At 42.2% G+C, this 19,970-nt stretch overlaps 4 protein-coding genes across 4 annotated transcripts; 1 reads left to right on the top strand and 3 right to left on the bottom strand.

The window, feature by feature from the left end:
• Positions 1-4,991: 4,991 nt before the first annotated feature.
• Positions 4,992-6,056, top strand: LOC135705040 (clavesin-1-like). Its single transcript, XM_065226593.1, has 2 exons — positions 4,992-5,723; positions 5,791-6,056. The coding sequence occupies exons 1-2, from the start codon at positions 5,004-5,006 to the stop codon at positions 6,052-6,054; spliced, it is 984 nt and encodes a 327-aa protein (XP_065082665.1). The 5' UTR covers positions 4,992-5,003; the 3' UTR covers positions 6,055-6,056.
• Positions 6,057-6,577: 521 nt separating this feature from the next.
• Positions 6,578-7,741, bottom strand: LOC135705039 (clavesin-2-like). Its single transcript, XM_065226592.1, has 2 exons — positions 6,953-7,741; positions 6,578-6,881 (listed from the first exon to the last, which is right to left on the bottom strand). Exons 1-2 carry the CDS (start codon positions 7,718-7,720, stop codon positions 6,648-6,650), a joined length of 1,002 nt encoding a protein of 333 aa, XP_065082664.1. The 5' UTR covers positions 7,721-7,741; the 3' UTR covers positions 6,578-6,647.
• Positions 7,742-15,035: 7,294 nt separating this feature from the next.
• Positions 15,036-17,015, bottom strand: LOC135705038 (retinaldehyde-binding protein 1-like). Its single transcript, XM_065226591.1, has 2 exons — positions 16,194-17,015; positions 15,036-16,135 (listed from the first exon to the last, which is right to left on the bottom strand). The coding sequence occupies exons 1-2, from the start codon at positions 16,878-16,880 to the stop codon at positions 15,872-15,874; spliced, it is 951 nt and encodes a 316-aa protein (XP_065082663.1). The 5' UTR covers positions 16,881-17,015; the 3' UTR covers positions 15,036-15,871.
• Positions 17,016-17,510: 495 nt separating this feature from the next.
• LOC135705037 (uncharacterized) lies at positions 17,511-19,031 on the bottom strand. The gene is made up of 2 exons (XM_065226590.1): positions 18,182-19,031; positions 17,511-18,118 (listed from the first exon to the last, which is right to left on the bottom strand). Exons 1-2 carry the CDS (start codon positions 18,905-18,907, stop codon positions 17,564-17,566), a joined length of 1,281 nt encoding a protein of 426 aa, XP_065082662.1. The 5' UTR covers positions 18,908-19,031; the 3' UTR covers positions 17,511-17,563.
• Between the last annotated feature and the right edge of the window lie 939 nt (positions 19,032-19,970).

The following is a 19,970-nucleotide window of genomic DNA, read 5'->3' as shown; positions in this document are numbered from 1 at the left end:
CTGATATAATCCCCCGTACTTATAAGAGCTTATATGGTGTAGTGGATTCTGTAGTGATCTGTGGATACGAAGGTAAGGTATCGAGACAAGCTGCATGAAATGTTGGTTTTTTGTTTAATTTTATAATGATGATCGTATTTATATTATATTGAAATCGGCAAAATCATTATTGGAAAGCCAGTATGTGTGTATGTATATGGCCTCCACTTTGGAACGTATTTATCAAATCTGTGCATCTTGTACGACTTGTTTGGTTCGTATATCACTGTGTATATCCGGAATTATACGAACCAAAATGTTGACTGGGAGGTATATTGAGCACTGAATGCGAGAAGGTTTTTGGCCGTACCATGCCAGGAAACACCCCAATAGGACGCTGAAACAAAACCTGGTTGCCAAAAACTGTGCAAGGAAGCTGTACGAGCAAGTTATGACCAAGACGGATTATTTTGATGGACGATGAAACTTACGTAAAAGTGGACATTGAACAAATGCCAAACGTAAGGGTTGGTTTGCAAGTTGATGATTTGGCACGACATCTGCAGTTGTGCAAAGAAAACAAAGGCTTTCATCACTGGATCGACTATGAATGTACAAATTTACAAAGAGGCGAGTAGGAAGGCTCTATCTACGATGCAGGAAAGATTTTCTTTTGCTGTGGCTAGCTGCGTACACGGTGAGTAGATAGAAAGAAGATTGACGACGATTTTGAAGATTCTTTGTATAAAGATGATGCGCGATGCAAGTAGATGCGAGATATGAAAGAAGAAGAAAATGTTGCCGTTCATTCAGTCACACGACTCACAGCAGGGATGTCATTGAAGCAGAATAATGTCGATTTTATTGAAAAAAGTATCAATCCACCAAATTGTCCAGATTATCGTCCCTTCGAAAAATTTTGTGGAATTATCAAGCGTAAATTGAAGAAATGTGGCATAACAATCAAAATACAATCTGATTTGGTGAAGTGGCTGCAAAAGATTGCAAATAAGGTTGACAGTACTACTGTGTAAGACATTATGGGATGTAAAGGGTGATACGGTGAAAATTTGGTCAAGGGAAAACGCGTGTAAATCGGTGAAATCGTTTATTTAAAAAATCAAATTAAATTTCTTTTTCAAGTTCAATTAGTATAAAATTCAGGAAAAATATTCAGTTAGGCTTCCGCTTTTCCTAATCCGAATTGCCGGGCCTTACGCTTAACCCCTGTCATCAGATTTTGTACAGCCACCTTGTCCACCTTCTTCGCCGCAGAAAGCCAGTTTGCCTTGAACTGCTGCTCGCCCTTAGCAGTTTTTTGGTCTTCTTTAGGTTCCGCTTGACAATATCCCAGTATTTCTCAATTGGGCGGAGCTCTGGCGTGTTGGGAGGGTTCTTGTCCTTGGGAACCACCTGCACGTTGTTGGCGGCGTACCACTCCATGGCCTTTTTACCGTAATGGCAAGATGCCAAATCCGGCCAAAACAGTACGGAACAACCGTGTTTCTTCAGGAAAGGCAGCAGACGTTTATTCAAACACTCTTTCACGTAAATTTCTTGGTTGACAGTCCCGGAAGCTATGAAAATGCTGCTTTTCAAGCCACAGGTACAGATGGCTTGCCAAACCAGATATTTCTTTGCGAACTTTGACAGTTTCATGTGCTTGAAAACATCTGCTACCTTTCCCCTTCTTTTTGCCGTATAAAACTCCTGTCCCGGAAGCTGCTTGTAGTCGGCTTTGACGTAGGTTTCGTCGTCCATTACCACGCAGTCAAACTTCGTCAGCATCGTCGTGTACAGCCTCCGGGATCGCGCTTTGGCCGTCGTATTCTGGTTATCATCGCGATTTGGAGTCACTACCTTCTTGTAAGTCGATAGTCCGGCTCGTTTTTTGGCTCGATGCACGGTTGTAGACGTTACACCCAGCTTATTTGCGGCATCTCGGAACTTCGCTTGAAACTACCGGCAACTCTCTTTGTCGTCTCAGCGGCTTCCGGTTTTCGATTTCCCCCCGATCCAGACTTCCTGGCTGTCGACAAACGTTCCCCAAACACTTTAATTACATTTGTAACGGTTGATTTGGCAACTTTTAGCGATTTTGCCAACTTTGCGTGCGAGTAGCTCGGATTTTCGCGATGCGCGAGCAAAATTTTGATACGCTGCTCTTCTTGCTTGGACGGCATTTTGACAACTGAAGAGTGAATTCCAAAATCAAAATAGGAGCAACATTCTACACACACACACCTTCAAAATGAGGGGTGTTCAGGTTTTTTAAATGCAAAATTGAAAGAAATACGTCAAGTTGATATTGACCAAATTTTGACCGTATCACCCTTTATTCTGTGAAAAGATCAAAAATTCATCCCAATAGCTGACGAAAAAATTACAAAACCTACAAAATGATACCCTTAGCAATTTTGTAGGTTATTTCATCTTGGATAAATGACCCATTTTGTGCGAACAAATTCTAAATGGAACTGGCTTTAGAAGGATTATTGTAATAATAGGATCGAGAAGTGGAGATTATATGACTGTATGTTGTTTCCAGAGTCAATGTTAATAAGAGTTCTGCAAAGAGAAAATGTTTGCAAACAAGCAGCGCTGTTTGTGATTGATTTTTCATCAGAGTTAACGGCAACTTTGATTCAGAAGGGGAAAATTTCATAACGAAGATATGGGAGATAAAAAAAACTGTAGGACCTGAGGCAATTTCAAACAAGACCTTATTATAACCATGCCTGGATTCACAGGTGAGCGGTGAGCCTAAAGGATGTCCACGATGAAATTGCCACACTATGAAATTGCTCTAACTTTTTAACCGTTGGGTAGAATTTAATGAAAATTTGGGTGGATTTAGTTCATAGTGCATTATTTACATCCTGCAAGTTTTAAAGTCCTCTGATCAAAACTCGCGCAAATGGAGTCGAAAGAACAGCTCGTGCGTGATAAAATCTTGCGCATTCATCACGAGAACAAGGATCTCTCGCATCGTTCCATCGCTAAAACGTTGGGAATCGCGAATTCCACGGTGTCGCGAGTGATTAAGCGGTTCGAGGAACGGTTGACCACCGATCGGAAGTCCAGAAGTGAAGGAAAAAGTATTCCGTACAACACCAAAAATCACAACCGCGTAGTTGGGGCCTACAACCGAAATCCGAACGCCTCCGTTAGGGATGTGGCTAAGAAGCTGCACCTAAGCCGAAGTTTTGTCCAGAAGACCAAAACTAAGGCTGGGCTTCGAACGTTCAAGGTACAAAAGGTCCCTAATCGCGACGAGAAGCAGAACAAGTCCGCCAAAACCCGTGCCAGGAAGTTGTACCTCAACATGCTGACGAAAGTTGAATGCTGCATCAGGGACGACGAAACATATGTGAAGACCGACTTCAAACAGATCCCCGGCAACCTGTTTTTCACGGCCAAGGATAAGTTCAGCGTTCCGGAACATGTCCGCACTCAGAAGATGTCCAAATTTGCGAAGAAATTCCTGGTTTGGCAAGCCATCTGCACGTGCGGGAAGCGGAGTGCACCTTTCGTGACCCAGGACACGATGAACGGACAGGTGTACATAAAAGAGTACCTCCGGAAGCGGCTGCTTCCTCTCCTGAAGGCCCACAACGTCCCAACAATCTTCTGGCCAGATTTGGCCTCATGCCACTACTCCAAGGACGTGCTGAAGTGGTATGCGGACAATAAGGTCAATTTCGTGCCGAAAATGTTCAACCCTCCCAACACTCCGGAGCTCCGCCCCATCGAGAAGTACTGGGCGATTATGAAGCAGCACCTTCTTAAACGACCTAAGGTAGTGAAGACAGTCGAGGAACTGAAGAAAGTATGGGTTTACATGCAAAAAAACGGTTGATTCACAGGTTGTGAAGAATCTTATGGCCGGGGTTAAGGCCAAGGTGCGGGCATTTGCGTATGGACTGTAAATAAAATACGAGTAAAATGGTAAAATGAAGTTCAATAGTTATTTCTCAATCCCTGAAAATTTGATGGCAATCGGAAGAAAACTCGAATTTTGCGAATCAATTTTGTGTGTGGCAATTTCATCGTGGACACCCTTTAATACATGACCTAACTCTTTTGCTTATCTTTGAGAGTTTCGCGTATTTTATCTAGAATCTTCAAATTTTATCAGTTTCTAGGATCCATATATTTAGTCACCTCTAATAAAGAGTCAAAATCTCCCTCGGTCATTCGTCGAAAGCAGCAATACAATGGCGATGGAGATTAAAACGTAAATTTTAATACTACTCGTTGAGGACATTATTGTGACGAATTTTGGAGGAGGCGAACCACCAGCAGACCAGGAATAGCAGCAACAATAGCAGCAGCATTGGAAGCAGCCGCAGTCGTGGGAGCTGCATCGTTAATTCGTGTAACCGTGGCCGAGTGTCGGGATGTCTTTTAAGCAAGTTAAAAGGAGTTTCTACGAAATGTCCTACGAGTTTTAAAGAAGCTTTCGAGACGGTCCAGATGAACCTTTTTAGGTACGCATTTGAAGGTGGTTGAAGAGCATGTGCAAAATAGTTTAAAAATACAAAAACATGAAGTCTCAGGCTTTCAATGTAAACTTCAAAGCAATTTTTCTGGTTGAAAAGTGTATCTGTGCTTTTCATACCAAATAAAATTTCATGCATTAGTTGGCAAAGCAAGTTCTCAATTAATAACTGTGGAAGTGCTTCAAAACACTAAGTTGAGAGCAGACAACACACTCCTTATGCTGAAAGATTGGAATATTCCTAATGCCATCGAACCTATAGTCAGATATCACATAGCAACTCTAAACACGCATTCAAACTGCTGCCTGTACTGCGGCTTGCCAATGCAATATGTAAATTCAAATGTATTACGACTGTGGGAACAGAGTTTATAATCTTGCTCTCGAATTACCTCGTACGTTGATGCATCGTGTGCCTCAGGAAATCCTTCCTCATTTTACTGTACACCTATTGATTATTCTAATTACCCAAGCCTCAGTACCAGTTTGGCAGCCGATGAGAACAGATCTAATCGATTGCGCGATGGCATCGTCTGTGTTTAGTGTGGACAAAAATCCCCCCAGCTATGAACCGTACACATTTACGCTATCGGATAAGTTCCGAAAACTTGCCCAAGAAGAACTGCGGGAGGATGACGAAATTCGGGAGCAATCGCTGACGCAGATGCGTGAATGGATCGCCAAACATCCGTACATCCGAACATGCCGCACGGATGCAGTGTTCTTGCTGAGGTTTTTACGATTCAGGAAATTTTCCGTGCCATTGGCACAGGAAGCTCTGGAACGGTACCTGGCCATGCGACAGACGTTTAGTGAGTGGTTCAAACAGTTGGATCCTCGGGATGAGCTGATGCAAATTCCAATGGACGATGAGGTATTCACCATTATTGGGCGCGATGAAGTTGGCCGGACAGTGGTTTTCATTCGTTTTGGATTGTTTGATGTGGAAAAATTGAATCCGATTGCTGTATTTCGATACACGATGCTGTTCCTCGAACTGTTACTTGACGATGAGGAGGTTCAGATTGGAGGATTTAGGGTATGGGTGGATTACACGGAGAGTCTTATGAAGCACTATGGCATGTGGGGAATTGGAGATTTGAAGCTGCTGATGGACGCCGTCAACAAGACGATGCCAATTCGAATCCGGGAGATTCAGGCAGCAAAACTTCCCAAGTTTGCAATTACACTTGCCAACCTGTTGCTATCCTTCGCCAGTTCCAAGTTCAGGGAACGGATTGTGGTAATATTGGTGCAGTGGAATCACGTTTCAGGGACGATCGTAATTCATAAACTTATTTTCGTTCTAGTGTAACGCTACGGTGTTGGAATCGAAGAAGCACTTCGACGAGTCCCTTTGGCCGAAACAGTACGGAGGAACTCACGATACCAAGGAGCTGGCACGAGACCTGAAGAAGCAGTTCGAAGAGAAGCGTACTCGCATTATGGCGCTGGATGACATGGACATCGACATCGAACACTATACGTCGCTGTGGGGTCAATCGAGTGCTAATCCAAACAGTGACATCGAAGGCGGTGTGGCCGGGTGTTTCAGGAAGTTCAATGTGGATTAAGATTGATGGTAGTTTGAAAAAGGATGTTTGCTTTAAGCATAAACCATCAAAAAATTATAGCTGCAGACCAGCTTGTTAGTTGGGAAGAGTACTATTTCAGTCAATCAATGGAAGGTCAGGGACTGGAAGATCAAAGTTAGCTATCATAATTATCACATAACAACAGTTACCATCCCCCGCTACTTCTAGTATTCCTAACCTTCCAGAAGTCATATCAATAAAAAAAAAAAATATACACTGCTCTGGATCAGCCGGGCAAAACCCATCTGGTTATGGTAAAATTAAAAACACAGATTACTCAGCGCTGAGTGACCTGCGATTTTAGAAATTTCTTACACAACTGAGTAAAAATTACTCTCTGCGTTAGTCTCATCGACCGTGTGTCTGACAGTGCACAATTTAATTCGGAATCGATTCAATAGGTGGTGGTAGATCCTTGGCTAATATATTGATAATAATTGTGTAAATACAATGACTGCTGTGATAAAGTTCAGGTAGTGCATATTATTTAACAACTATTGAAATCCATTATAGGCAGTGCAAAAAACAACTGGCAAGTGAAGCACAACAATTAAGCTATTATGACCGATTTACTAATCAATTTCCATTCCAAACTCCACATCCTCGTCTTTGCCTTGGTTCCATAGCTCTGCATAGGGCGCTGCGTCAATGTCCAGCTCGTCCAGCTGTAGCAACATTTGCCTGCTAGCATCCAAACGTTCCCTAAAGCGCTGGGTGACGTCCGTCGCACTCTGACTGCCTCCGTATTCCACCGGCAGCAGTTGCACATCCAACAGCTTCAGTGCATCGGACAACGTTGCGTGAAACTAATAAATAAATCATGATCATTATCAACTCCCCATTATCCATCAATCAATCTAGAACAACAACAACTTACACTGATTCTACGCTTCATCTCAGCACTGGCTAGTTTGAGTATGAGATCACCAAGCGCCGCCCCAATTCGCGGTAGTCCAATCAAGTGGACCTCCTGGACCCGCACGGGAAGAGCCTGCTTCAGGCAGTCCATAAAATTCCTTATGTCCGACAGTTTGAACAGGGTGAAATGGGCCATAGTGGCATCTTCACAGTCCACTATCGCCACGCCACCGCCGATTTGAACCCGTTCGTCGTCATGGAACGCTTCCAGTGCCATATGGGTAAACCGTCCCAAATGGTGGCTGGTGTACTTGGTGGCGTCAAAGTTGCGAACCTTGACCAACGCTACCATGCGGCCACGTTTGTCCACTCCCAGCGGTAATGCTCCTTCCGTGGCCACCAACTGTTTCATGTACTTATCCTCCGGATCCAGATTTTCCAACCAAATCTTAAACACCTGTCGCATCGAGAGATACCTCTCCAAGGTTTCACACGCCTCCGTCAAATTGAACTTTTTTGCCCTCAGAAACCGCAACAGAAACATGGGATCCGTCCGACATTTTCGAATATGCGGGTGTTTAGCGATCCAGTCCCGAATATCCCGGAGAGCTTGTTCCCGAACGGTGTCATCTTCACCCAACAGCTCTTTGGCTAGCTGTCGTTCGCGATCCGATAGATTGCAACTGTAAGGCTGGTACTCCTTGGGACACTTTTCGACGCTGAAGCTAGCCGCCATGATTCCGTACGCGTGGTTCAATGTAAACTGGCGCTTGCCGAATGGCCCCATCCACTAGGTTGGTGATTTCACCGCGGAAGAAACGACGAACATGCTCTGTTGTTGAAGGAGGAGGTACGGTAGAGTTATGCGGACGTCGGTGTTTGTTGTTTGTAGCGAAAGTAGTGGATATGGCGAGAACCGGCTCATGACGGCCTCGTTGCGAACAAACACCTACCTACAATGCAGTTTTCAGTTGTTTTCGCTTTTTGCACGCTGCTGCATGCCGAGGTTGCATTACTCATTACAATTTCCTACGTCAATGTGTGTATGGAACAGTGAATATAGTACGCCTGTCTACAATGCATTGCATAGAAAGGAAGAGTGCATATAGAAATGCATTTTGCCAATAAACTGACCAACCATTTTTCCTGTCTAATTCAATTGCAACACGACGGTAGCCAAGGGCCTGATAATGTAACACTCCGTTTATTAAAGCATTTAATTATAAGGGGAGAACTGTGCAAAACGCACCCGTGGGGTAAAATGACCCAATGTGTTATCTGTTGATTTTTCATAACACTTCTTCTCATTTGTGAATTTGTCCAGCATCGTTGCTTGATCAGTTCAATGAGTCGACTCACATTCCTCTACAATTTTAAATTGTTGAGAGAAAATTGGGTATTTTTTTTTACTGAGATCCCAGCCAAAAGGTTGCAGGGGATAGGCCTGGCGTAGTTCGCTAAAGGTCATGGGTTCAAACCGAATGAACTAAAATGTTCAGGTGGGGTGAAAGTAACCTCCTTGGAAGCGCATGCTTTTTTATGTTCACATCCTACTGAATGGTTGATGCAAACGATAGAAATTAAATGCATTTGTTTTAAATTAAATGTAAAGGGTGATACGGTCAAAATTTGGTCAATATCAACTTGACGTATTTCTTTCAATTTTGCATTTAAAAAACTTGAACACCCCTCATTTTGAAGGTGTGTGTGTGTAGAATGTTGCTCCTATTTTGATTTTGGAATTCACTCTTCAGTTGTCAAAATGCCGTCCAAGCAAGAAGAGCAGCGTATCAAAATTTTGCTCGCGCATCGCGAAAATCCGAGCTACTCGCACGCAAAGTTGGCAAAATCGCTAAAATTTGCCAAATCAACCGTTACAAATGTAATTAAAGTGTTTGGGGAACGTTTGTCGACAGCCAGGAAGTCTGGATCTGGGGGAAATCGAAAACCGGAAGCCGCTGAGACGACAAAGAGAGTTGCCGGTAGTTTCAAGCGAAACCCTAACCTCTCTCTCCGAGATGCCGCAAATAAGCTGGGTGTATCGTCTACAACCGTGCATCGAGCCAAAAAACGAGCCGGACTATCGACTTACAAGAAGGTAGTGACTCCAAATCGCGATGATAAACAAAATACGACGGCCAAAGCGCGATCCCGGAGGCTGTACACGACGATGCTGACGAAGTTTGACTGCGTGGTAATGGACGACGAAACCTACGTCAAAGCCGACTACAAGCAGCTTCCGGGACAGGAGTTTTATACGGCAAAAGGAAGGGGAAAGGTAGCAGATGTTTTCAAGCACATGAAACTGTCAAAGTTCGCAAAGAAATATCTGGTTTGGCAAGCCATCTGTACCTGTGGCTTGAAAAGCAGCATTTTCATAGCTTCCGGGACTGTCAACCAAGAAATTTACGTGAAAGAGTGTTTGAATAAACGTCTGCTGCCTTTCCTGAAGAAACACGGTTGTTCCGTACTGTTTTGGCCGGATTTGGCATCTTGCCATTACGGTAAAAAGGCCATGGAGTGGTACGCCGCCAACAACGTGCAGGTGGTTCCCAAGGACAAGAACCCTCCCAACACGCCAGAGCTCCGCCCAATTGAGAAATACTGGGCTATTGTCAAGCGGAACCTAAAGAAGACCAAAAAAACTGCTAAGGGCGAGCAGCAGTTCAAGGCAAACTGGCTTTCTGCGGCGAAGAAGGTGGACAAGGTGGCTGTACAAAATCTGATGGCAGGGGTCAAGCGTAAGGCCCGGCAATTCGGATTTGGAAAAGCGGAAGCCTAACTGAATATTTTTCCTGAATTTTATACTAATTGAACTTGAAAAAGAAATTTAATTTGATTTTTTAAATAAACGATTACACCGATTTACACGCGTTTTCCCTTGACCAAATTTTGACCGTATCACCCTTTATATTCAATAGGCATTCTAATAGCGAATTCGTTTATTATTCAGTTCCAACCTGGATCGGGTATCAAGATTGGGCCTGCTTGTTTTCTGACAAACGTCAGTTCGATCGTTTGTTTTTAAAACCCAGCTCAGGTTGAGGTTCGCACTGACAAAAAGTTCGGTTTCGCACTGGGTTGGAACTGGTTCCAACCCCGATAATAAACGAATTCGCTATAAAAGTGAGACGCTAGTACTCAGCACTAAGTTCTTGAAGTTTTAAGAAATTTCTCCATACCTCTGAGTAGAACTCAATGAGATACAGGGAGAGGTGAAGCAGATCGTGAAATATTGTTATATTAGTAAACCAAAAAATCAACACGGCCAATCATACCAACTCAGCGACTGAGAATAATTGACTCAGAGAATTTTCTTTCCATACGAAATTTACTCAGATTTGGAAGAAACTGCAGTTACTCATAAGCTATGAGTAAAGGGTGTCCACGATGAAATTGCCACACACAAAATTGATTCGCAAAATTCGAGTTTTCATCCGATTGCCATCAAATTTTCAGGGATTGAGAAATAACTATTAAACTTCATTTTACCATTTTACTCGTATTTTATTTACAGTCCATACGCAAATGCCCGCACCTTGGCCTTAACCCCGGCCATAAGATTCTGCACAACCTGTGAATCAACCGTTTTTTGCATGTAAACCCATACTTTCTTCAGTTCCTCGACTGTCTTCACTACCTTAGGTCGTTTAAGAAGGTGCTGCTTCATAATCGCCCAGTACTTCTCGATGGGGCGGAGCTCCGGAGTGTTGGGAGGGTTGAACATTTTCGGCACGAAATTGACCTTATTGTCCGCATACCACTTCAGCACGTCCTTGGAGTAGTGGCATGAGGCCAAATCCGGCCAGAAGATTGTTGGGACGTTGTGGGCCTTCAGGAGAGGAAGCAGCCGCTTCTGGAGGCACTCTTTTATGTACACCTGTCCGTTCATCGTGTCCTGGGTCACGAAAGGTGCACTCCGCTTCCCGCACGTGCAGATGGCTTGCCAAACCAGGAATTTCTTCGCAAATTTGGACATCTTCTGAGTGCGGACATGCTCCGGAACGCTGAACTTATCCTTGGCCGTGAAAAACAGGTTGCTGGGGATCTGTTTGAAGTCGGCCTTCACATATGTTTCGTCGTCCATGATGCAGCATTCAACTTTCGTCAGCATGTTGAGGTACAACTTCCTGGCACGGGTTTTGGAGGACTTGTTCTGCTTCTCGTTGCGATTAAGGGCCTTTTGTACCTTGAACGTTCGAAGCCCAGCCTTAGTTTTGGCCTTCTGGACAAAACTTCGGCTTAGGTGCAGCTTCTTAGCCACATCCCTAACGGAGGCGTTCGGATTTCGGTTGAAGGCCCCAACTACGCGGTTGTGATTTTTGGTGTTGTACGGAATACTTTTTCCTTCACTTCTGGGCTTCCGATCGGTGGTCAACCGTTCCTCGAACCGCTTAATCACTCGCGACACCGTGGAATTCGCGATTCCCAACGTTTTAGCGATGGAACGATGCGAGAGATCCTTGTTCTCGTGATGAATGCGCAAGATTTTATCACGCACGAGCTGTTCTTTCGACTCTATTTCCGCGAGTTTTGATCACAGGACTTTAAAACTTGCAGGATGTAAATAATGCACTATGAACTAAATCCACCCAAATTTTCATTAAATTCTACCCAACGGTTAAAAAGTTAGAGCAATTTCATAGTGTGGCAATTTCATCGTGGACACCCTTTAACTGCAGTTTCTTCCAAATCTGAGTAAATTTCGTATGGAAAGGAAATTCTCTGAGTCTATTATTCTCAGTCGCTGAGTTGGTATTATTGGTCGTGAACGTAAACGCAAGTAGTGACGTCAATAATTGCTTGTATCGTACATGGGTTTTACTCACACAACTTAACCGATTGCTTCACCTCGGTAATCATGCTCATTGAGTAGAACCAACAATCAATACGAAACTAACGATTTTAAATTGGCTCACTACCTCGCTAACTACTTGACTAGCCTATTGGTCCCAAGCAAACGATTAACGTACCCCATTCTAGTCGAAATTCTAGTACTGCGCAATGTTTGTTTTGATTCGCTATGATAGTTTGACAGATAAAATGAGGGGTTATTGGTATTTCCTATGTTTCGAGGGGTGAATCGATTAGCTTGGGACCGAAGAGAGTACCAGAGCTGAGCCAAAAAGTTGAGCACGTTATTTCGGGAGCTTCTAGTCTTAGAGTTACCTCTATGGTAGAACTGGCTCTCTCTCTCTGAGTTATCCTTATAGCGTGTTGAAAGTTTTCTTCCTATCAGTTGCCAATCTGGTATATGAAGAGGGATGGCAGATATAATCTGCCTTTACCCTTGTTTGTTTGGCTCACCTTTAAGCAAATAGTACGTTCATAATATAGCTGATATCACGTAATATAGGCTATCTTGATACCATATTTTATTACGTGATATCAACTACCGAGGACCCTCGTTATTCTGAACGAAACTTTGTGCATATTATTGGGACTCATTTTCAATTTGAACTTCTAGTAACCCTATGACCATCAGAAAAGTGAGATTCTGGTAGCCTTATTTGCTGTTTTGTTTTGATTCTGCGTTCCGTTTCGGAACGTTCCATTTTACTTTACACCATTCCATGACGTTTGAGTATTTTTTTTTGCAGATTGGTGGGGTTCAATCTAAAAAGTGTTCAGATTTAAAACGGTCAGATTACCGGCTGGTCCACGGTACAGTCTGAACGCAGTTTAATCAACAATCAATACGAAACTAACGATTTTAAATTGGCTCACCACTTTAGTAGCCTATTGGTCCCAAGCAAACGATTAACGTACCCTATTCTAGTTGAAATTCTATTACAACACTATGTTTGTTTTGATTCGCTATGAAAGTTTGACAGATAAAATGAGTGGTTAGTGGATTTTCCTATGTTTCGAGGGGTGTATCGATTAGCTTGGGACCAAAGAGAGTACCAGAGCTGAGCCAAAAAGTTGAGCACGTTATTGCGGGACCTTCTAGTCTTAGAGTTACCTCTATGGTATAATCATAGAGGTAACTCTAAGACTTGAAGGTCCCGAAGAAATGTGCTCAACTTTATGGCTCAGCTCTGGTACTCTCTTCGGTCCAAAGCTAATCGATGAACCACTCGAAACATAGGAAAATCCACGAACCCCTCATTTATCTGTCTAACTTTCATAGCGAATCAAAACAAACAGTGTAGTACTAGAATTTTGACTAGCGTACCCCATGTGCTGTCAAATCAGCCTACTGATCATTCTTGTATGAAATTAGTTCCAAACGTAAACAAACCCTGTAGGTTTCTTATGGCTTGTTTACGCTTGGAACTAGTTATGCAAGGTAGGCGACGATTGTTCGTATTTGACAGCCATATCCTCCCCTTGGTATAAATAACGGGATCAATTGATCAAGATTGAATCGATTCCTTGCGATCAAGGAAAGAATGACAACTGCATCAAAACCGAATACATACTTCATCATTGTTCAATAGTGATGGAGTAATATGACATGCACTAAACTAAGGATACGGGATACGGCATATGCTACAATACACTCTTACACGGAACCAAATTTTGTTCATTTAGATCAAAAATATATATATTCATTATATAAAAATATAAATAGTTCAAAGTAAATTGAAAACACGTTTTCAATAAAAATATGTATGTTTGAATTAAATTCTAAAGTATGTTTATTTCAACAATACATAATTTGGGTAAACCATTTTCAGCGTGTCCGTTTTTCAATGTTGTTTACATTCGGCAAACTCAACCGAAAACGAGCTGCAAGAGGCGAAACCGAAGTAGATGGTCCGGAAACCCACGCAAGTAAGTGTTCAAAGCTCGACAAAACCGGTGGAACCCCACAATATCAACGTCACTCCGTCGTTTCGGATGCCGATCCACATATCATCCTCACCTCCACCCGACATCGAAAGAAAAACAGATAATCCCCAACACCAAACGTAAAAAGAGGCCGGTATGAGGACCAGCGTCAGAAACGAAAAAACGACGCTAATATCACAAAGTTTCACCGGTTTTACTGAGCTGGAACTTCTGGACACCCACTCCAACGCCCTCTCCTCCCCCCGGGATCTTGGACCCAGATCCCAACACATAGACCACCCTTAATCACACCGATAAATAGATGCCCTGTCTGCCGCTTTCCATTTATTCGCTATCCATTTTAAATATTTTGTTTTATCCCGTATTCAAATGCTAAAATAATTTCAACATATGTTTTTATTTTAAACATGAACCAAAAATATTCACGGTTATTTTCAACACGAATATTTTTAAAATGAACGTAAAAATATTTTTGTTTTAAACATTATTAACAATGGCTTCAGACATGGAATACGTTTGAAATCAACCTAGTTTATGTTTGTGGCCAGAACAAACTGAATTTGCGTTTAAATGTACCTCAAATATGTTTGTTTCGACGGTAAATTTTTCTGCGTGTAGAAATACATAATTCTACACGTGACGGAATCCACCTTTGACACCTAAATTCACATAAATTTTTTTTAAGTATGTAGATCAAATTACTGGTCGCAGGGGTTTTATGCGAGGGGGGCGACTCATGTAAACCTCAATTTAAGATGCTCAAAAAATCCCACACTAGCGAATCAATCTTCGAAAAATCTTCTTGCATTTCTCGCATCTACATGCATCACGCATCAACTTTTTGCAGGAAATCTTCAGAATCGTCATAAATCTTCTTTCTATCTACTCAGCATGCGAGCAGCTAGCCACAGCACAACACAATCTTTACTGCAGTGTAGATAGAGTCGTTCCCCTCGGTTTTATGTCCCGAACAGAGAAAAAAAGTATTATATTCACAGCAAAAAATAAATTTTAAAATTACATCCAAGAGGATGCACTTCAATCATGTCGAAAATCTCATGTAATTTTTATGGCCACAAAAATAAACAAATGCAGTAAAAGCAGCGTAATGTCCGTTCATTAATGTAATGTATTAATGTATTAATGATAATGTTGTCCTTTTTGGCCAGTAATATTACACCTTATTTTTACACGATTGAAGTTCATCCACTTTGATGTGATATCCAAATTAATTTTTTGCAGTGTAAGTAGATAAATTATAACAAATTGAGAAAAATCAAATTGCACTTTTTGATGGATTATATTTTTTTTAACTATTTTCGTACAATTTAACAAAAAACACATTACTAGCAAACGTTGAATCAATATCAACAAAAAACATCAGTTTGTAGTTTTGACCAAATTTTTGGGTAAGTGTGAATATGCGTATGTGCGTAGTTTGAGTATTTTTATCTGAACTCGAATCATTTCGCTGGATCATATCAGGCATAACATTTGATAACGGCACAAAAGCATTTGTAAACAAACTTTCTAATGCCCGGATCGGATAGGGGCAACTATCACCTTTCCGAAAGTGGCATTGGTTTGCATGGGCGTACTTTGGTTCGCGTGTAAAGGGCCTTAAAAAGTTTGTTTACAAATGCTTTTGTGCCGTTATCAAATGTTATGCCTGATATTGACAATAAAGGCATCATCTAATCTAATCTAATTCCTACGTTTGTATTTGATTAGATTAGTATGCTGATCGATACTCAGATACTTTCAGTATCGCTCAAACATCGCTATCAATCATAGCTTAACATCGCGGTTACTGCTTGATCTGATTAAAACTCGTCACAAACCCTATCTCTAACTGAAATGATCACATTACAAGTATTCAAGTTTCAATTTATTTCAAGTCTCAGTTTCTGGAATTTATGTCCAAGCCCTGGATCGTGATTATGTTTCCCTACGTCCGGAATCTTAAAAGTTCTTGAATTTCTCTCAGTCAGAAACCTTGTCCAATTACAGCACGTTTGTGATTAGAATTTAATACATCGAAAAGGTCAATGTCAATGTCAAGGTTGTATGTAAACTTCACATATTATACACAAACTTATAATCAAATTTGCAAAATATCGTACATGGATCACTATCACACCTAGTCTACATTCAATTGACGGAACGTGCCAACCATTCCGGAATCGATTTCTCCTGCTGGATCACCCGACTCCTTGCTCCACAGATCGGAATAGTGATCCAGATCGATCTCCATCTCGTCCAAGCTCAGCAGAAGGTCACGTTTCTCTTCCAATAATTTCATCATCTTTCGATTCAATGCATCGACATCTACCGGACCGTCGTATTCCTTGGGCCACAACGACTCCTGCAGGTGCTTCTTTGCCTCCATAATCGTGGCATGACACTGCAAAACAAATCACATTTTTAAACACTTTCCCAAAATGTCCACCTCAACAACTCACAGCAATTCGTTCCCGCAGCTTCGAACTGGTGAATGAAAGAGCGAAATTCGTCAACGTAACGGCAAACTTTGGCAGTTTGATTCCGTGAACTTCCCGAATCCGGAGCGGCATTGTTTTGGTTAGCATCACCATTATCGAACTGATATCGGTCAAGCTGAACATGCCAATAAACTTCATCGTCATATCGGTGTGATCCTCCCAAGCGCGAATACCGGCGATTTGAAATTCTTCCTCTTCGGACATTATTTCCAACATCATCATTAGAAATCGAACGATCGTTGTACTGGTATTGACTTCGGGGTTGTATCGACTAACGCGAATCAGCACCACAGTCCTGCCGTTCTCGTCTTTGCCCAGCGCTGTCAAAGGGGCGTCGGATAGGATTTCCTGCATCGCTGGATCCCGGGGATCCAACTTCTGGAACCAATGGGAGAATTTCTGTCTAGCAACCAGATACCGTTCGATTGCTTCCCCTGCTTGATGAACAGCAAACTTTCGATAACGTAGAAATTTGAGCAGGAAATTTGCATCCGTGCGACACTTTTTGATGTAGGGATTCTTCTCGATCCACTCCTTCAGCTGAGCCATGGCCTGCCCCCGCACATCGTCATCCTCCCGTAATTCATCCTTGGCCAGGGTCCGAAATTGTTCGGACAGTTTAAATTTGTACGACTCAGTAGTGGACATGATTCTCCTACGTTCAACACAGATCAATGCTCTTGCTCATACTAGCACACCGGTACGGATTAGCACTCCGTGCAACATCCACTTTGCGCTAATTACAGCAACGTACTGATTAAGGCGAGTTTGAAGCCGCAAGCATTTGACGATCGTGTGCGATCTCCGCTGAAGGAGATCAAGAAATCAAACGGCCGGCGGATGCAACGAGGTGGCGCTTATCTCCCTCTCACACTCTGTAAGTCGTATTATGAGTTAGTATAGACAGACGTGGACTGCCCTGAAAAGCCGAATGCACTTGAACTATAAAGCGAGTGACGTTCAATGTAACAATAGGGCTTGTGGGTAAGTTGCTCAGATTTATTCTGACGATTAAACTGCAGCGCCGATCAAAGATGCTGTAAATTAAATCAATTTGCGGTTTTATACATCAAGCGTGGGGAAACTGCTTTCGCAATGGGTGTTTGATCATCCGAACAGCTCAGTTGATATGGCGAACGATGTACAACATCTATATAGATAATCAAAGAAAATTCTATTTACTATTTTCACACTAACGGTTTTCGGAGCCTTGATTTGACTGGGACACATCTGAATTTTACAATAAATAACTTTATTACATCACTATCATAAAAATGTTTATAGGATCCAGTTGACTAAATTAAAATTATAAAATTTATAAAAATCGCAGTCTACTTCCATGGCTTTTTCACATTTGACTTTTCGCCTGGCAAAGACTCACGCTTATCGTTTTTTGCTGCTGTTTCTTTTTTGGCGCTCATACCTACGGACTTACCAGTTCCTTTTTTACCACTGTCCACTTTTGCTTTTGCGCTCTTCTTTTTCTTACTCTTAGATACTTTTTTCCCAGTTCCCGTCTTGGTTGTTTCTGATGTAGATTGTACATTTTCTTTCATATTATTTTTCCCAAACTCGCTCTTGATGATCGTCATCGCTTTCGGTTCCTTCTTCACAAACTCGCTTTTGATGTTCACCGTCGGTTCGATTTTCACTTTGACACCGGTATCGAATCTACTCGGCCCGTCATAGTAAGGTTTGAAGAATCTGATGTCGTTGAGTCCCACGTCGATGTCCATTCGATCCAATGCCATCAGTAAATCTCTCTTTTCTTCGAACCACCGCTTGAGATATCCTGCCTGCCTGGTCGCATTGCATGGTCCTCCGTACTCTTCCGGACAGTTAGCTTTCTCAAAATACTGCCTGGCATCCGCTGATGATGTATGCCACTAAAATGGGAAAAAATGTTCATCAATTTTCGGGAAATACACCAACTCTAATATGAACATTACAAAAGTTTTATACTTGAACAGGTCTGTGCCCAGAACGCATAGAAAAGTCCGGTAGGAACCTGCAATATCTGGTAATCCCACGTTGTGAACCTCCCGAATCCATATTGGCATGACTTTTTCGACGACCTTCTTGAACTCCCTCAGCAGATCGAAATTATACCGAAGGAAATGCTTCCAAGTGGTCCCTGTGTAGTCGACCCAAACTTTGATTCCTCCTATATGTACCGGTTCGTGTTCGGCCATCAACTCCAGGAACATGATCGTATATCGAAGCAGCACAATCGAGTCCAAGTTGTCCACGTCGAACCGACCGAGTCGTATCCATACGATCATCTGGCCAGCCGTGTCCGTGCCCAGGATTGTGAAAACCTCATCGTGTATCATCTTCTGCATCAATTCACCGCGGGGATCCAGCCCTCGGCACCATTCCGGGTAGATGTGACGCATCGCTAGGTACCGTACCAGAGCTTCCTGAGCCAGAACGGGAGCCTCACACCAACGGGCGAATTTGGTGTACCGTAGAAATCGAAGCAGGAATAAACCATCCTGTCGGCACCAGCCGATGGCGGGATTTCGGATGGCCCATTGACGCAGCTGGCCGATCCATTTTCCTCGAATGTCATCGACTTCATAAAATTCCTCCTCGACAAACTTCTTCTGCGCATCCGTCAGTCTACAGATGTAGGGCTCATAGATGAGGGGTTTCCGGTCACTGTTTAAAGTCATTTTTGTTATAAAATGTTACTCCAGGTAAGTTTCACTTTGGCAATAACGATGCTGCGATTTGTGTTGCAATCAGTGTGGTTCAGAAACGAATGTTTTTGGAAGCATTGTGTCCGGTGAACTGGCTTTTGGCTTTTGGCCTTTGACGGAAAACAATAGGCAATTATTGAAAAGGTATAGACAGTGGATTGGCATCAATTTCTTGTTTTTATAGCACACTTTTTGCAACTCATGTTAACCCATTCATGCCGTATATTTTATTATCGAACTGCGAAAATTTATTTTTTGATGGGTAGAGTAGCTGGGCCAAATTTCGATCATGGTTAATAACAGTTAAAGTCCATACACAGTACTTTAAAAATCATGTTTGTATTACTTCATGCGTGAATTTAACGATTTTCATAGTTGGAGATGCTTAACGTTAAATATCAAACTTAAAGTGGTCATTTTATATGAGGAGATGAAAGTAAAGAGTTGATTGTTCCGTTAGAGTACGGCGGTGTCAAAATTGTATAAAGAGAGTAGAAAGCGAGCAAAGTTAAATTTATAGGAAGGCACGGATCGGGTTGATCATTTCCTTTGCCAAACTCTTTATTTGTTCCAAATTCAAAATAAATTACATTTCATTTTAACCTAGCCGCTCTAGCTACTACAGGAACTTCCTTCCCCTAATTTGGGCCCATACATAAATTCAGCAATCGACTAAAATTTCAATAGCGACCAAAAATATCCATTAGTACCGTCCCAATGACGCGTTTTTCTAGATACAATTGATAAATAGTAGATTTTTAGCGATGGGCCCAATTTTATATCCATAGGCCAACATTAGAGCCATTTTCCCTACCTCGGTAGTGCTGGACCAGGGAGGCAACTTCAAAATCATCTCCTTTGAAGTTCTTTTTTTCCTGGTAGTGCAACAACTCATATTGGCACAGCATAAAGCATGGCCGGTCTAAAAACTTGTTTAAATATTAGATTTTTATTATTCAGGCAAAGTTTGGATTTTATGTTGTATATTTGTTACATTTGGCTTGAATGCCCTCAATGTAATCTCTAAAAGATAAAT

This window comes from Ochlerotatus camptorhynchus, unplaced genomic scaffold (assembly GCF_037179485.1).
Source record: "Ochlerotatus camptorhynchus isolate MF236.1 unplaced genomic scaffold, CSIRO-AGI_Acam_v1.1 ptg000257l, whole genome shotgun sequence".
NCBI classification, from domain to species: domain Eukaryota; kingdom Metazoa; phylum Arthropoda; class Insecta; order Diptera; family Culicidae; genus Ochlerotatus; species Ochlerotatus camptorhynchus.
The sequence above is the reverse complement of the archived record's forward strand: the minus strand, read 5'-3'. Positions and strand labels throughout refer to the sequence as shown.